This window comes from Callithrix jacchus, chromosome 10 (genome assembly GCF_049354715.1).
Source record: "Callithrix jacchus isolate 240 chromosome 10, calJac240_pri, whole genome shotgun sequence".
Taxonomy (NCBI): domain Eukaryota; kingdom Metazoa; phylum Chordata; class Mammalia; order Primates; family Cebidae; genus Callithrix; species Callithrix jacchus.
In genome coordinates, this window is record NC_133511.1 from 83,397,175 (window position 1) to 83,411,412 (window position 14,238).

Here is a 14,238-nt window from a genome sequence, read left to right on the forward strand (position 1 = left end):
AGGGTGAACCAGGGAGCATTTTTTCCCACTCAGGGGACAACTGAGGCACATAGGGGGAAGGCATTTAATCAAAGGTACTCTACTACACCACACACAGAATCCCAAACCTTAGCGTCCCCTGTGGCTGATCAGACCTCAGGCCATAATTTCACTCCCAATCCCATCACCTGTACCTTCCTCCTCTTCCTCATCCTGCAGAAGGCCATCCCTCGAGGACATGGCACGAGGTAGGCCCTGGGGTGGCTCTGTGGCTTTTCTCTCTGTGACAGTCTCCTATAAGACAGATGTGGCCTGGCCAATGTCTTTAGGGTACATGGTTGGTGGGGGTAGGGGGAAGTTAACGGGTAACTACCCTCGTGATGACCAGTGTTAGGTTGCTAGGTTTTCCCTGCCTGAGGGCCAGACAGACACACATTCATCTTGCCAGGATTTAGTCCTTCCCCTTCATCAGATAATAGCACCCCCATATCCCTGTGGGGAAACACTCTTCCCCTATTTTTAGTCTCTGTGATTCAGGGGGGTCTGGCTCCAAAAGTGGGTACATGACCCAGGACAGGCCAATACTCACACTCCACATCCCTGGCCACAGTTCAGGGGTGGGCACATGACCAAAGCGGACCAATGAGACAGCCCTGGAACTTTTGCTGAACTATTGTGAAAGAGGCACTTTTTTTCTGGCAGAGTTGTTGAGCTGGGAGAAGGTAAACCTGAGTGCTGGTGGCCTCATGGATACCAAGGGAATGGAGCCAGTGTGAGGGGAGGGGAGCCAAGAAATGGGAGAAACAGATTGCTGATGACACTGACTACCTGGATCCAGCACACTTAAAGCTGAGACACACCTGGCCTTTTTGGTTTCATGGGTCAATAAATCCTTAACTTCCTCTTATTTTCTTTGCTTAGCCAGTTTGAGTGGATTTTCTGAAACTGTGCAACTAAATAGTATCTGACTATCTCGGGATAAGGGGAAGATGCCCACCTGATTCTGCCCTGGGCACCTGGCACAGGTACTGGCTCTCTGGTAGGAGCAAGTTCATGCCCAGCCCCCACATCTGTCCTTTAGGGGTCTTCCTGGGGCAGTGAGGACAGGAAGGCCTTTATGAGTTCAGGTTCCAGCAGAACCTTCGCATGCAGGGGCATCTGCCTGGCCACCCCTGGATAAACCCACCTTCTCCAGCTCTTGGTCCTGACGATTCATGAGGGTCTTCCAGTGCTCAAAGAGCTGGCACTCAGATCTCTGGAAGTCCTTGAGGGTACCCTCCCTCTGGATGGTACCATCCTTCATGGCAATGATCTGGAAAGGCATAAACAAACCTAATTTTGACCTGTGCCTGTAATCCCAGCTACTCAGGAGGCTGAGGCAGGAGAATTGCCTGAACCCAGGAGGCAGAGGTTGCTGCGAGCCGAGATCGCGCCATTGCACTCCAGCCTGGGTAACAAGAGCGGAACTCCATCTCAAAAAAAAAAAACACACAAAAAAAACCCCACACCTAATTTGGGGCTGGCTGGGGAGGAATGGTGGTCACATCCTTCGATTGTGGAGTCTGAGATGGAGGTGGACACATCACTCTCCTCACTGCCAATAGCCTCCAGCTCATCCACTGCAAGTGGGCTGGTATTGATAACCTACTCCCACCAATATACTCCTAGGACCTAGAGTTCGGTACATCTAAGGGGTAATTCTCAACGTCTGGGTTTGCAGAGCAAATTAGTGCATCCTGCCCAAGCTGGCTGGATAAGGACTCCATCCGTGGCAGTGGCTGACATACACGAGGTGGGCTCATTTACACTACCCTTAGCTCCTCTTGATAGGCTCCATCAGGGCTTAGCAAAGCACCTGTTGGTCTAAGTGTGTGTGGCCAGGCCTCTTTGGAATCAATAAATCTTTGTTTTAAGACAGAGTCTCACTCTGTTGCCCAGGCTGGAGTGCAATGGCATCATCTCAGCTCACTGCAACCTCTGCTTCCTGGCTCAAGCCATCCTCCTGCCTCAGCCTCCTGAGTAGCTGGGACCACAGGTACACTCCACCACATCTGGCTAATTTTTTGATTTTTTTTTTTTTTTTTGTAGAGACAGGGTTTCACCATGTTGCCCTAAGCTGGTCTCAAACTCCTGGGTTTAAGAGATCTGCCCGCCTTGGCCTCCCAAGGTGCTGGGATTACAGGCGTGAGCTACCACGCCCGGCTCAATAAAACTTTTTATTCGGAACACTCGATGACACCATCACATAGACCTGCCATTAATTCAGACACTCACCCTGATGCCCTCACCCCCTCCCACCCTATGCTGAGGTTTGAGGGGCCGAAGAGTCATGGTCTCTCATACCTCAGGGAACCCAGTACTTCTGTGTTCCTCAGGATTGTCCTGAGCTGTAAGGCATTGCCAGGGTCACTACAGAAACTCAGAAACAAACCTTCTGTATCTGTTTATATATATACATATATTTAAATCTAGATTTTCTTTGGGTCTTTTTTATACTGGAAGGGGTTCTCATCATACATGGAAGGAAGATTTAGTTTGGTGGAAATAAGCAGAGCCATTTGGCATGGGCCTCAATTTTGGCTATTGTTCAGAGAGGGCCTCAATTTTGGCTATTGTTCAGAGGAAAATGTATATAGGAGTAGGCATGACCTAGGGTTCAAAAGTCACATGATCTCCATCTTAAAAATTAAGTGCTTTCTAATAAATCAAAAAGTAATTATTTTCTACCTACTGAAGAGTATGGGAATATAGTTAATGAGGGGTTTCACAACATTGCACTCTATTGATAATAATGAAATTTCTTTTTTTTTCAAATTTTCTGAGACAGGGTCTTGCTCTTCTACCTGGGCTGGAGTGGAATGCAGTGGCGTGATCATAGCTCACTGCAGCCTTAAACTCTGGGCTCAAGTGATCTTCATGCCTTGGCTGCCCAAATTACAGGTGTGAGTCACTGCGCCCAGCCTGAATTATCAATTACTACCGCTATTGTTTGGTTCCATATTTTCCATATGATCCCAACCTGCATCCATCTACCCTGGGAAGGTCATAGAGTGGGAAGATGGCTTTTCCATCCAAATGGGCTCTCCCCATGGCCAGGGGACGGATCATCAAAAGGGCAGGGATCAGAAGTTGAGAAGGGAGCACCTGATTATTCCTGAGACTTCTTGGTGCCAGGCTTGAGTGTACCATGGGGGCCCCCGGCCAGGATAGGTAATGTCGTGGGCCTAGGTGATACCAAGCCCCTGGCCTGTATAGGGTCTCCCTGAGATGCCCAGCGTGCATGAAGCCATCCAGTGCTGATCTCTTATGCTTTGTGGCCCTCAGCAATTGCTACCAAGACAACTGATTGGTTACTGCCAAGATGCCTGACAGCCTCCCCAGACCTGCCCCCTATAGCCTGAACCCCTTGTTCCCCCTCACCCAGTCTGCATGGGGCAGGTACTGTAGCTTGTGGGTCACTAGGACCACTGTCCTCTTGTCGTCCCGGAGCAGCTCAAGGATGCCAGCCTGCATCAAGTGGTCACTCAGATGGATATCCAGAGCTGAGAAGGGGTCATCCTGAGCAGAGGAGAAAGGAGGAGAAGGTAGGGACAGGTATGGCAGGGAGGGGTGACAATGAGTATAAAACCCATTACAGTTCTATCAACTCTGGTCTAGGGACTGAAGCGAGTTAGCTGTGTGGCTTTGGACAACTCACCCAACCTCTCTGGGCCTTGGTTACCTCATCTTAAAATGGGGCAGTTGTCAGATATGACTCTCAAACAGATCTAATCACTTCACTGACTTCTGGACGGTCAACTGCTCCTAATCATCTCTAAAGTCAAACCCCCTGGGCTGGTGTTCCAGGTGCTTTATAACTCTCACTTTCCCTTCAAGACTAACATCGCAGCTGTGCTTTCTCAGCACTGCATTCCAGGTTCCCAGGAAGCCTGTGGTCTAGGCTCTCTCCCGAGCTGTTCCTCTGCCTGGAGCACTGTTCTGCCTTTTGTCTGCCTGGTGAACTCCTATCCAACCTTCACTCACCTAAGCAAAAGTTCCTCCTGCTTCCCATCCTGACCCCCACACCTACCCTTCCTTCCTCTATTCCCGTGACACCGGCGCAAAGCCAGACCTAATGGTTATTTGTCCATTCCTGACTATGACACTCCCAAGAACTGAGACTTCTTGTGCCTGTGCCTGGCACAGAGTAGATGCTTCATTAAACGTTTGCTGAAATAAACGTTTACCTCACTTTTCTCTAACAGAGTTGTTTAAATCTCATGAAAGATTGCGAATATGCCAATGCTTTGTAGAATGCTATGCATGTGTCAGATGGTAACAGACTATGAATCTTCCCATTGTGAAGTGTCCTTAGTACAGGGGTACTCGTGTGTGTGTTGTGGGGAGAGGGGAGGGCATAAAGCTAGAATGAGAGATGTGAGCTTCCTTCTTGCAACCCCCTGTGCAAATGGCCTCCCTCTTTCCCTGTTTAACTGACTCTCCCTCGGAGGCTCTCCTCCAAGCCCTCCCTGATTACTCCAGCCCTCACAGTTGTCTCCCTGGACAAGACCCCTCAGAGTTTATGCCTCACAGTTTGGTTTTTAACTGAGCTGTGCCTCTTGAACTGGGTGAGCTCTGTCTCCCTAATCAGATTCTAAATCTTTGAGGCCAAGGACTGGGTCTTAGAATTCTTCAGTGTCAGTCAAGACACCTGACACAACAGAGCTTGACACGAAATAGCGCAAGAATGGAGAATAAGTGTTGTCTCATGTTGAATGGCTAGTGGTTACCTGAAGTGTTGTGTTGAAAAGAATTCTGAGTCCAAGTTAAGTTCTAAGGAAAATAATTCTGTGAACAATTAGCAATGTCTGTCCTGGGCATAAGACGGGAAGTGGCAGCACACATCCCGTGTAACAGCCATTCTTACAGTTGGGCTGCATAAGTGTTCAGGGGTTGGGCTATCCCCCAGAGAAGCAGCCTGTAACCACAACTTGCTCTCCTCATTGGCCACTGCAGAGCTCAGTCTGAAGTCTACAATGGGTCATTTGTGCTATCCTTGCCTGCCTCAGTTTCCCTATCACTGGGATGATTAGGCAATATCTTTGGCAGGAGAGGTTTACTCCTGGAGAGGAAGATTGCTGGATGATGGTGGGGGTGGTGTGGGAGGTATGGATGGGCAGTTAATCCTGGTAAGCAGCCAGAGACCAGGACCCCCAAGGGAACTGCCAGCTGGGGCACTCACCAAGAAGACGACGTTGGCATGCTGGTAGAGGGCTCGGGCCACACTGATTCGCTGGCGCTGACCACCAGACAGGTTGATGCCCTGTCACCAAAGAGGAGGAACAGATCATGCCCTCAGCCATTCAGGGGACACTGTCCTGACCCCTACTGGACTGTGAGCACTTTGGGACAGTAAGGGAGACCTGTGGGGATCGCTCCCGTGTGAGGCCCCTAGGAAATGGGCCTCACCATACGGTGACCTTGAGCCCGGACACAGATCCCCGGTTGGGGGAGTCGAGCTGAGGGAAAGCAGGAACCGAGAGAGGGACTATGTTATTCTAAATAATTAACAGACATTACTTTATGGATATGAGGACTTTGGAGGCAATGTGTCCACTTTTGGCTCCTTATGGTTTATTGCTTGATTGTGTTCATTTTGGACCCTTGTCACTTTCATTGTAAAATATTAACTTAAGTATTTACACTTGGTAACTTACTTACCGTAACTTACTGGGTGTAACTGTAACTTACTTACCATAGCTTACAGGGCGTGACTGTAACTTACTTACCTTGACCTATTGGGCGTAACCTACTTACTGGAAGTAACCTACTTACTGGGCTTAACTTACTGGGCATAACTTAGTGGGCGTAACTTGCTTACTGTAACTTAAGTACGTTTATCTGGCATAAACAACTTTAACTTCAGAAAAGTATATAATGAAACATATTGCAAAAATAAAATTGCTGCATGGGCATAGCGCATGTAGCCCTCCAGACCTCACTCTTTTCTATCTCCTTTTTTTCCGGCGCACGCTCTCTTCCAGTTTTGGGACCCTCTCGCTGGACGAGATTCCCGGGCTGGCGCCCAATGTGGGGCGAGTCAGTTCACAACAGGACAGAGGCCTAGCTCTGTCCACTTGCTTGCCCACTTCTCGCCTTGCAGAGAGAAGGAACTTGCACATGTTTGCTGAATTCATTCGGAAGAAGGCAGCATGATCCCCAAGATTCACTGTGCAGGTGCAGGTGCTAGGGACCATCTGAAGAGTTGTGTACAAACCAAGACAGAGGCCGTAGGGATTTAAATCACACTCAAGGAGGACAGTCACAGAAGAATCCTGTTTGTCTAAGCTTGTGGAGAGGACCCCATCAGAGGATGAACAGGAACAATTTAACCCAGGCTGAGCGCAGTGTTGTGTGGGCTCTCAGTATATACATAGGGCATAAATGGAGAAGATCCCCAGCCTGGGAGGGCGCTAAGCTGACCTTGCCCACTGAGCAAGACTGAAAACCTGTCAAAGGACTTCATTAAGGACATCACGTTTGACCTTACTGTAGGCAACTCTTCAGCCTTCACCATCTCCTATTTCCTAGTTACCCACTCTCCCCGAGTAGGGTCTCAGGGCATGGTAGGTTGGGGGTCCTGGCTTTGAGAAACCCCCTCAGAGGCTGCTACTAACCCGTTCCCCAATCTGGGTCTGGTCTCCATGGGGCAGGATGTCGATGTCTGGCTGCAGAGAGCAGGCTTCAATGACCATCTTGTACCTGGCGTGGGTAGAGGTAGGGGATACAGCTGGTCAGTCTGGTCAGAGTTGGCCCAAGCATTTGCAGAGGGTCATTAGTCTCTGGGGAGCTGTGCCCAGGGTGAGCAATGATTTTAATGGGCCTCCAGCTTGGGTGCAAAGCAAACACCACGTGAGCTTGCAAAGAGCTGAGGTCAGCACTTCACACAGCATTGGGGCAGGTTAAATACTTGAAGGATGGGATCGGATGGCAGCAAATATGCAGAGTCAGTGATGAAAGGGCGCTCGTGATCAGTGTGCAGTGGGAAAAGCTGTGGCTGGAGCCCATGCGTGGGGCACTGGTAGGGAAAATCACTGCTGGTTGGTTTCGGCGGTAATGATGATGGCTGGGCAAATATTTACCCAGCCTGTTCCTCTCATACTTCCCCGGCCAGCCCTTAGCCTGGGCAGGTGCCAGCCAGAGTTCATGGAGGAATCAGAGTATCCTGGTGATGAGCACATACTTAGGTGTTAGGCAGCTTTGGATGTGAGACCCATCTTGGTCACTTACTGGATAGATGGCCTTGGGCAAGTTATTTAACCTTTCTGAGACTTGGTTCTTCAACTGCAGAGTGGGAATAATAATATCACCTACCTGCTGAGGTTGTTGTAAGCATGAGAGGAAACCGTGTACAAAGAGCTCAGCACTGTGCCTGGTATGTGGTAAGAGCTTAATCGATGCTAGCCCTATTATCATTGGAGGGAAAATAGTGCAGGGGCCACATGAATAGTGACTCGCAGAGAGCTGGCCAGCCCTCGCACCAGCTAGAGAAAAGGCGGCAGGGCTCTCTCCCTTTCCTCCACTCCTGCCCTCTCCTTTCTGGGAGCTGGACCACCCAAAGCTCAGGGACACCTGGCCCCTCTCCAGGTGCACCATATGGAGAGGCTGGAGTGCAGAGAAGGGCCTGGGCGTGGGTGATCGATGGAGGGGGCCCCGGAACTTGGATAGGCTGGCCATCCTCCCCTCCCCCATCCAGGCTTCCTCCGACAGGCTTTTACCGTTGTTTGTTGAAGGGACTCTCAAAGATGATGTTCTCCTCCACAGTGGCATTCAGCAGCCATGGTTTCTGAGAGGCATAGGCCACTGGGCCTCTCTTCCTGGAAAAGGCAGGGCGGGAGTAGGGGGTGCGGGAGGTATTCTCAGGGGCTTGCTTCTTCTCAGAGGCAGTTGTCAAGCTGATGGCTCTGACTCTGGCAAGGGGGTGGGGGCAGTGCTAACAGGGAGGTGCAGTTGCTTAACCTCGCCTTCCCCAGGCAGGTTTGAGAGGTCCGGTCTCAGCTCACTGGGGCAGCAGGACCTCATCCCCTCCCTGCCCTACACCCCTCCTGCCCCAGCCCTGCAGCCTGTTGTTCCTTAGTCAGGGAGGTGCCCCAAAGTGGGACCAAACCAGGAGAACACTCAACTCTTTTCTTCCTCCCTCCTTAGGTAGCCCTCGAACCACCGGACTTTGAAGTCAGCAGGTAATTCTCCAAATGGAAGAACTTTTTTTTAAGCAGAGGCAAGGAAGCCACCTTTTGTGTGATTTTTTTTTTTTTTTTTGAGACGGAGTCTTGCTCTGTCACCCAGGCTGGAGTACAGTGGCATGAGAGGCTCACTACAACCTCCCCCTACTGGGTTCAAGTGATTCTCCTGCCTCAGCCTCCTGAATAGCAGGGATTACAAGGCACGCGCCACCACGCCTGGCTAATTTTTGTATTTTTAGTAGAAATGGGGTTTTGCCATGTTTGGCAGGTTGGTCTCGAACTCTTGACCTCAGGTGATCCACCCACCTCGGCCTCCCAAAGTGCTGGGATTACAGGCATGAGCCACCGTGCCCGGCCGCAATGTGGTTTTTGAAGATAAAAAGAAAAAAGAGAGACTCTTGGATAAAATGATCTTGTGTGAAGGGAGTAAGTGGATGCATACAAGCAGGGGCAGCTCCCAATCCACCTGGTGGAGCCCGGGGCCCTCTTGGTCTCCCCCCACACTGGAACTGGGGCCTGGGGGCTGCCCTCCAGGGTGAAGTGGCTCCCTCAGGCCTGAGAGCGCCTTGGAGGGAGCTGACCCTGGAGCGCAGTGTTCCCAGGACGTGGTACCTGATATCCAAGTTGGTCGCTGTCTCCCGCTCTGGGCTGCAGCAGGGGAGGAAAGGCATACTGAGCTCTCATCGGGGTGAACCATGACCTCCAGGAAGATTCTAAACTCCCGCAAACCCAACATGAGCATGCCTTTACAATCCCCAGGACCCAGTCTACAGCCACACATGCAGCAGAGAGAGGTGTGGAGAGTGGGGGAGGGCCATCTTGGGGAAGCCTCCGCTGCCTGACTACATGGGTGTGTTGAGGAGGACCCTGGAAGGCCCAGTTAAGAGGAAGAATGGGGAGAGGCACCACTGGTACAGGCTCTGAGGGGAAACTTGCCAGGTCAGGGAGTATGAAGCCCAATATGTGGCTCCTCCAGACCCAGCCTCTGCATTTGGGTTGGAATGAACAGGCTGAGGTTGAGGCTAATATGGCTGCACAAACAGCTGGGACAGGGAGCACTCTGGACAGAGTCAGGCCAGGCCGGGCAGGGTATTACCAGCACCTGCACTCTGGGGGTGGGAACCCACAGCTGTGGAGCTTCGAAGGGCTCCAGGCATGATCTGCAGCCCCATGTGGCCCTATCAGAAGATGACCACGGAATGTGGGGGATCTGCCAGGGAAGATGTCAGATGCAGTGCCACGTGCCCTGGACTGCCCAGGCTGCTCCCATGTCAAATATTCTGTCACTCTGTTCTCATCCACACACGTGAACTTGTCACATGCCATGAGGTCTGATTTTTGGCTCAAGAAATACAGTCACTACCGTTACAGAAAGTGAGCCTGTCATCACATACTGACACTTGGGGACAAGGAGGGAGAAAGGGCAGAGAAAATGTAGCAAAGTGAAGGCCAGAGGCTTAAACTTATTTACAAAGCTGAGCCAACCTTCCCCGTCTTGACTTCATACCACCTCTAAGGTGTCTCAAATGTTCTTAGGAGAGGTGAGGGGAGGGAAGGTTTTGAGGGACTCAGAGTCTTATTAATCAGTTTCCCTCGGATATTTTAGATTTGCACATTGAAAATAATGCAATAAGACTGAACTTTCTGTCTGGCCTGAGGGACACCCATCTCCTTTTCTTACAGTCATGTTTCTGAGCTTTCTTTTCCATTACAAGCCCTAGAGCATTTTTAGATATATTTTTTCTGTCTTTCCTGTCACTTTTTTTTTTTGAGCTGGAGTTTCCCTCTTGTTGCCCAGGTTGGAGTGTAATGACACGATCTTGGCTCACTGCAACTTCTGCCTCCTGGGTTCAAGTGATTTTCCTGCCTCAGCCTCCTTAGTATCTGGGATTACAGGCATGTGCCACCACATCCGGCTATTTTTTTTTTCTTTTTTTTGTATTTTTAGTAGAGATGGGGTTTCTCCATGTTGGTCAGGCTGGTCTCGAACTCCTGACCTCAGGTGATCTGCCTGCCTCAGCCTCCCAAAGTGCTGGAATTATAGGCGTGAGCCATTGTGCCCGGCCTTTCCTGTCACTTAAAAATAAAAACATTTCAGAGGTTTAGGAAACCTCTGAAACTAAAAGTACATTGACAAGGTTGTACAACTATCACCACTATCTAATTCCAAAACATTTTTATTTTCCCCAAAAGAATCCCATACACAACAGCAGTCACTCTCCCTTCCTTCTTTCTCCCACCAGCCCCTGGCAACCGCTTATCTATTTTCTGACTCCATCCACCATGAACTTTTAGCACCAGATACACAGATATCTGTTTGGTACTTTGGACAGCCACAAAGCATTGCAATGTCTTTAAGTGTTTTCTGCCCTCAAGAACCAAATTTTGCCCTCATTGAGAATGCAGGCCTTAGCCTTAGGTCTCTGAAAGTATGTAGGCTGTACACCCCTAAATCCATACTCAGCATTCCCCATCCACAAGCCCCCTGCCCCTTCCCTTTTTTGGGAAGACCCACTCTGACCCAGTCCCAAGGCTGTACCTGGGGTCTTCTCCTGTCTCGCTGTCAGGAAGGCTGCTGGGGCACAAATGAGAAAGACCAACACCAGTTAGTTCCCACCCCATTGACTTTCCATCATGCTGAGTCTTAGGGGAGAAGCAATCCCTACCCCTCCCACCCCTTCCCAGGGTTTCCAAATGGCCTCGGTGGGATCAGGAAGCACTCTTCTCAGTCTCTGTCCCTCTCACAACACCTAGATAGGCACCCTCCAAATAACATGTGCTAAGTCAAGCGTCCCTAGCATTGACTGAGAGCAGCAGTGAGGCTGACTGATCATCAGGAGCATTTTATAGCTGGAAAACGAAATCTCAGGGAGGGAAAGCGAAAGGACACAGTCATTTCTTATAGTTTTCCAAACCGTGGATAGAGACCCAATCATTGGGTCTGGAATCAGTAGGCTGCAAGTGTATTCGAGGGGAAAAAAAAAAAATAGATGAAATCAGTGTGTACTGCATGGGGTACTGTATTTTTTGTGATTTTTTTCTCGTTTATAAATACATAAATATAGTGGACTGTAATGTCAAATGCCTTTCATACTATGGATTATGGTAACTTAAAAAAAAAAAACCACTGAGTGAGGTGACCTGAATTGTGGTGCCAGTTTTGCCAGTGCTGTATCCTCTACCCCAGGACACCTCCCAGCCTTCCAGAAGCAGCCCCTTGCCAATGAAATGTATACTTCTGACATGAACATTTGGAAAATACAGATTGTACACATCTTACTTTAATAATACTAAAAACGCTAAAATTTATTGAACTTTTATAAGCCCCCCCATAGTAGTATTTGCTTTTCTTTCTTCCTTTCTTTTTGTTTTTTAGACACATTGCCCAGGCTAGAGTACAGTGGTGTGATCTCAGCTCACTGCAACCTCCACCTCCTGGGCTCAAGCGATCCTCCTGCCTTAGCCCCTTGAATAGCTGGGATTACAGGCATGTGCCACCATGCCTAAGTTTTGCATTTTCTTGTAGAGACAGGGGTCCCCTATGTTGCCCAGGCTGGTCTCGAACTCCTGGGCTCAAGCGATACTCCAGCTCTGGCCTCCCAAAACATTGGGATTACAGGCAGTGAGCCACCGCACCCAGCCAGTATTGTCTCTTTTAAAGCTGAAAATAACCATATGAAGGAGGCTTATTTTGATTGCCCTCACTTTACAGATAAAGAAAGGAGGCTCAGAGAAAGGCTAAGTAACTTGCCAAAAGTCACTCAGCTAGCAAGGAGTGGAGAAAATAGCTCTGACTCCAAAGTTCATGCTACATTACCTCCCCTGTAATTTTCCATGCCATACTCTGATAAACGCCCCTTGTCGGGAGAACCAGCATGGACAAAGTCAAGATGGAAATGAGCCTGATGAAGTCCCCCTCCTGCTGAGGGGCAGGACTGAATGGAGATTCTGATGGATATGTAGTCCCCAATCCGCTCTTTTCCTGTTCTCTCATCTTTGTGGTCTCATTTCATTCTCTTAATCCAATCAAACTTCACATTCCCTCACCGTGAGATTGCTATAATTCACAATTTACAGACAAGCTGGTAACAAGAGACATAAAAACCCAAAGTTTACAAATTCCAGCTCTGCAGCCACATCCCAGATAAGCTTATCTCTGGAGTCCTCCCGATGTGACCACTTCCAGAGTAGCAGAGCTGGTTATTTAATGCATCTGTGGAATCCCTGAGGACCCCAGCACACAATAAGCTCTCCCAGCCCTAATTCAGTTTGCAACATTGTCTGCACTGCTCAATTAGCCCTCATAATGGACTACCTTCCTCTTTAATCAGCTCCTGTGTAATTCTTTCATCCCCAATGGGATTTTAAGGCAGGAAGAACAGCCCCCATGGTGCTTAGCACATGACAGAGCTATATAATGAATAGAGGTTGGTAACAGATACATTAATCATTTGAGAAGAAGGAAGGGAGGGACTGGCTCTCATAGCTGGCCTTCCCTGTGCACTGTGAGAAGTTTGCAAACAACTCATCATCTCATCCTTGCAATCCTACAAACCCTAGCCCCATTTTACAGATGAGGAAACAGACTCAGTGTTTGCAAATGTGACAGAGCTAGGAAGAGGGGAAGCTGGGGTGTGAAACCAAGTTCTTCTCTTTCCAGTGTAGCCCCAAGCCTCTTCTAATGAGCCTCCCCAAAGCTTTGTATCTGTTTGAAGTGAGAAATAAAGAATGGTATGTCTGGCAGGCACTTCTCTCACTCATTGCTGGGTCCTTACAAGAGTGCTGGGGGCATTCAATTCCTCCACTGCCTGCACTCTGCTGACGAAGCACACAGCTGAAAGCATGAGCCTCCCAGTTCCCCAACAGCACGTCCTTCCCTCCAGCCCTCTAGAAGCTGGCTTATGTGTGGCAACCTGAATCAGGGCGAAGAGGCTGCTCTCTAGGGACTCACACTCTGGTAGGGCAAATCAGATAGGTACTGAAGTCAGGAGGTTATGAGGGCCAAAAGAATAGTAGGACAAAGTATCAGAGAACTTTTGGGGAAAAGTATACACAAATGCATATGCAAATGTGTAAAGAAAAAACTGGAAGCTCCTGGGTGATGGGATATTAGGTGGTTTTTATCTTCTATATGCTTGTGTGTCTTTTCTAATGTAATGTGCATTCTTTTAGAATCAGAGAAAAGAGCATAATTTTTAAAAGAAATTTGGAGGAGGAAGGAACCTGAAAAATGAGTAGAGCCTCATAGAAGTCACAGCTGAACTAAACCTTGAAGAGTGGGAAGGATGAGATGGTGGTGGTGGAGGGAGGGAACTGTAGGCTAAAGGAAGATGCAGCATATGATAACAGGCATGAGGAGAAGCAGGAAAAATATGGGCTCTGATATTTGAATACCAGAGGCTTTTCCACTCACTGCCTGTGAAATCTGAGGCAAGCCGCTTTACTTGGAGGAGACTCTGTTTCCTGGCCTATAAAATGGGGCAAACCTCACAGTGACACTGGGAGAATGTATTACAGCTCACAGCTGGTTAGAGGGCAGGTCGTAGTCTTGGAGAACTAGGAGGAATTGTTTTTTTCAGCTCAATGCTTGGCCCCAAAAGTATAGGCAGAGGGAGAATCGAATACCTCCAACACTCATTTAAGACCCTGGCAATAAATAAAAAGAGAAGTGGGTGGAAACTGAGGCACGAAGAGTGAGCTAGGATATACAGGGCTCCACAGCCCATTCCTCCTGCCCAGACAGGCTTGTTGCTGTCCTGCAAGGTTACCTTTCACCCACAGCTTCCTTTCCAATTGATGTCATTGGGTCCCAATGCCAAATCTCTGAGAGAGGAAAGGTAGGGTTTTACTCATTGTGCAGACAAGGAAACTGTCTCAGAGAGGTGAAGCAACCTGCTTAAGGTCACAGAGCTGGCAAGGACTTCAGCCAGGGACAGCCAGGGGCCATCTGGGTCCCATGCCCGGCTGGTCACTTCCACACAGCATCCCTTCTCCTGTCTGTTAGCTGTCTTGCCACATCTGCCTCCTCCAGGAAACC

The 14,238-nt window shown here is 49.2% G+C and overlaps 1 protein-coding gene across 10 annotated transcripts in view; it reads right to left on the bottom strand.

Annotated features, from left to right (window-relative positions):
* The window catches only part of ABCC8 (ATP binding cassette subfamily C member 8), an 85,961-nt gene that overhangs the window by 14,152 nt on the left and 57,571 nt on the right, over window positions 1-14,238 (bottom strand). For 8 of the 10 annotated variants that reach the window (XR_013523325.1, XR_013523324.1, XM_078340692.1 and 5 more), the window contains 8 exons: window positions 10,741-10,776; window positions 8,814-8,849; window positions 7,737-7,835; window positions 6,636-6,720; window positions 5,201-5,281; window positions 3,400-3,537; window positions 1,166-1,291; window positions 174-273 (listed from right to left, as the gene is read on the bottom strand). Coding sequence is in view for 8 of the 10 variants with exons in the window: in XM_078340692.1 (XP_078196818.1) it covers window positions 174-273; window positions 1,166-1,291; window positions 3,400-3,537; window positions 5,201-5,281; window positions 6,636-6,720; window positions 7,737-7,835; window positions 8,814-8,849; window positions 10,741-10,776 (701 nt within the window). In the remaining 2 variants the exon portion in view is untranslated. The remainder of the gene's footprint in view (window positions 1-173; window positions 274-1,165; window positions 1,292-3,399; window positions 3,538-5,200; window positions 5,282-6,635; window positions 6,721-7,736; window positions 7,836-8,813; window positions 8,850-10,740; window positions 10,777-14,238) is intronic. The other 2 variants (XM_035265925.3, XM_035265924.3) reach the window with 1 other exon arrangement.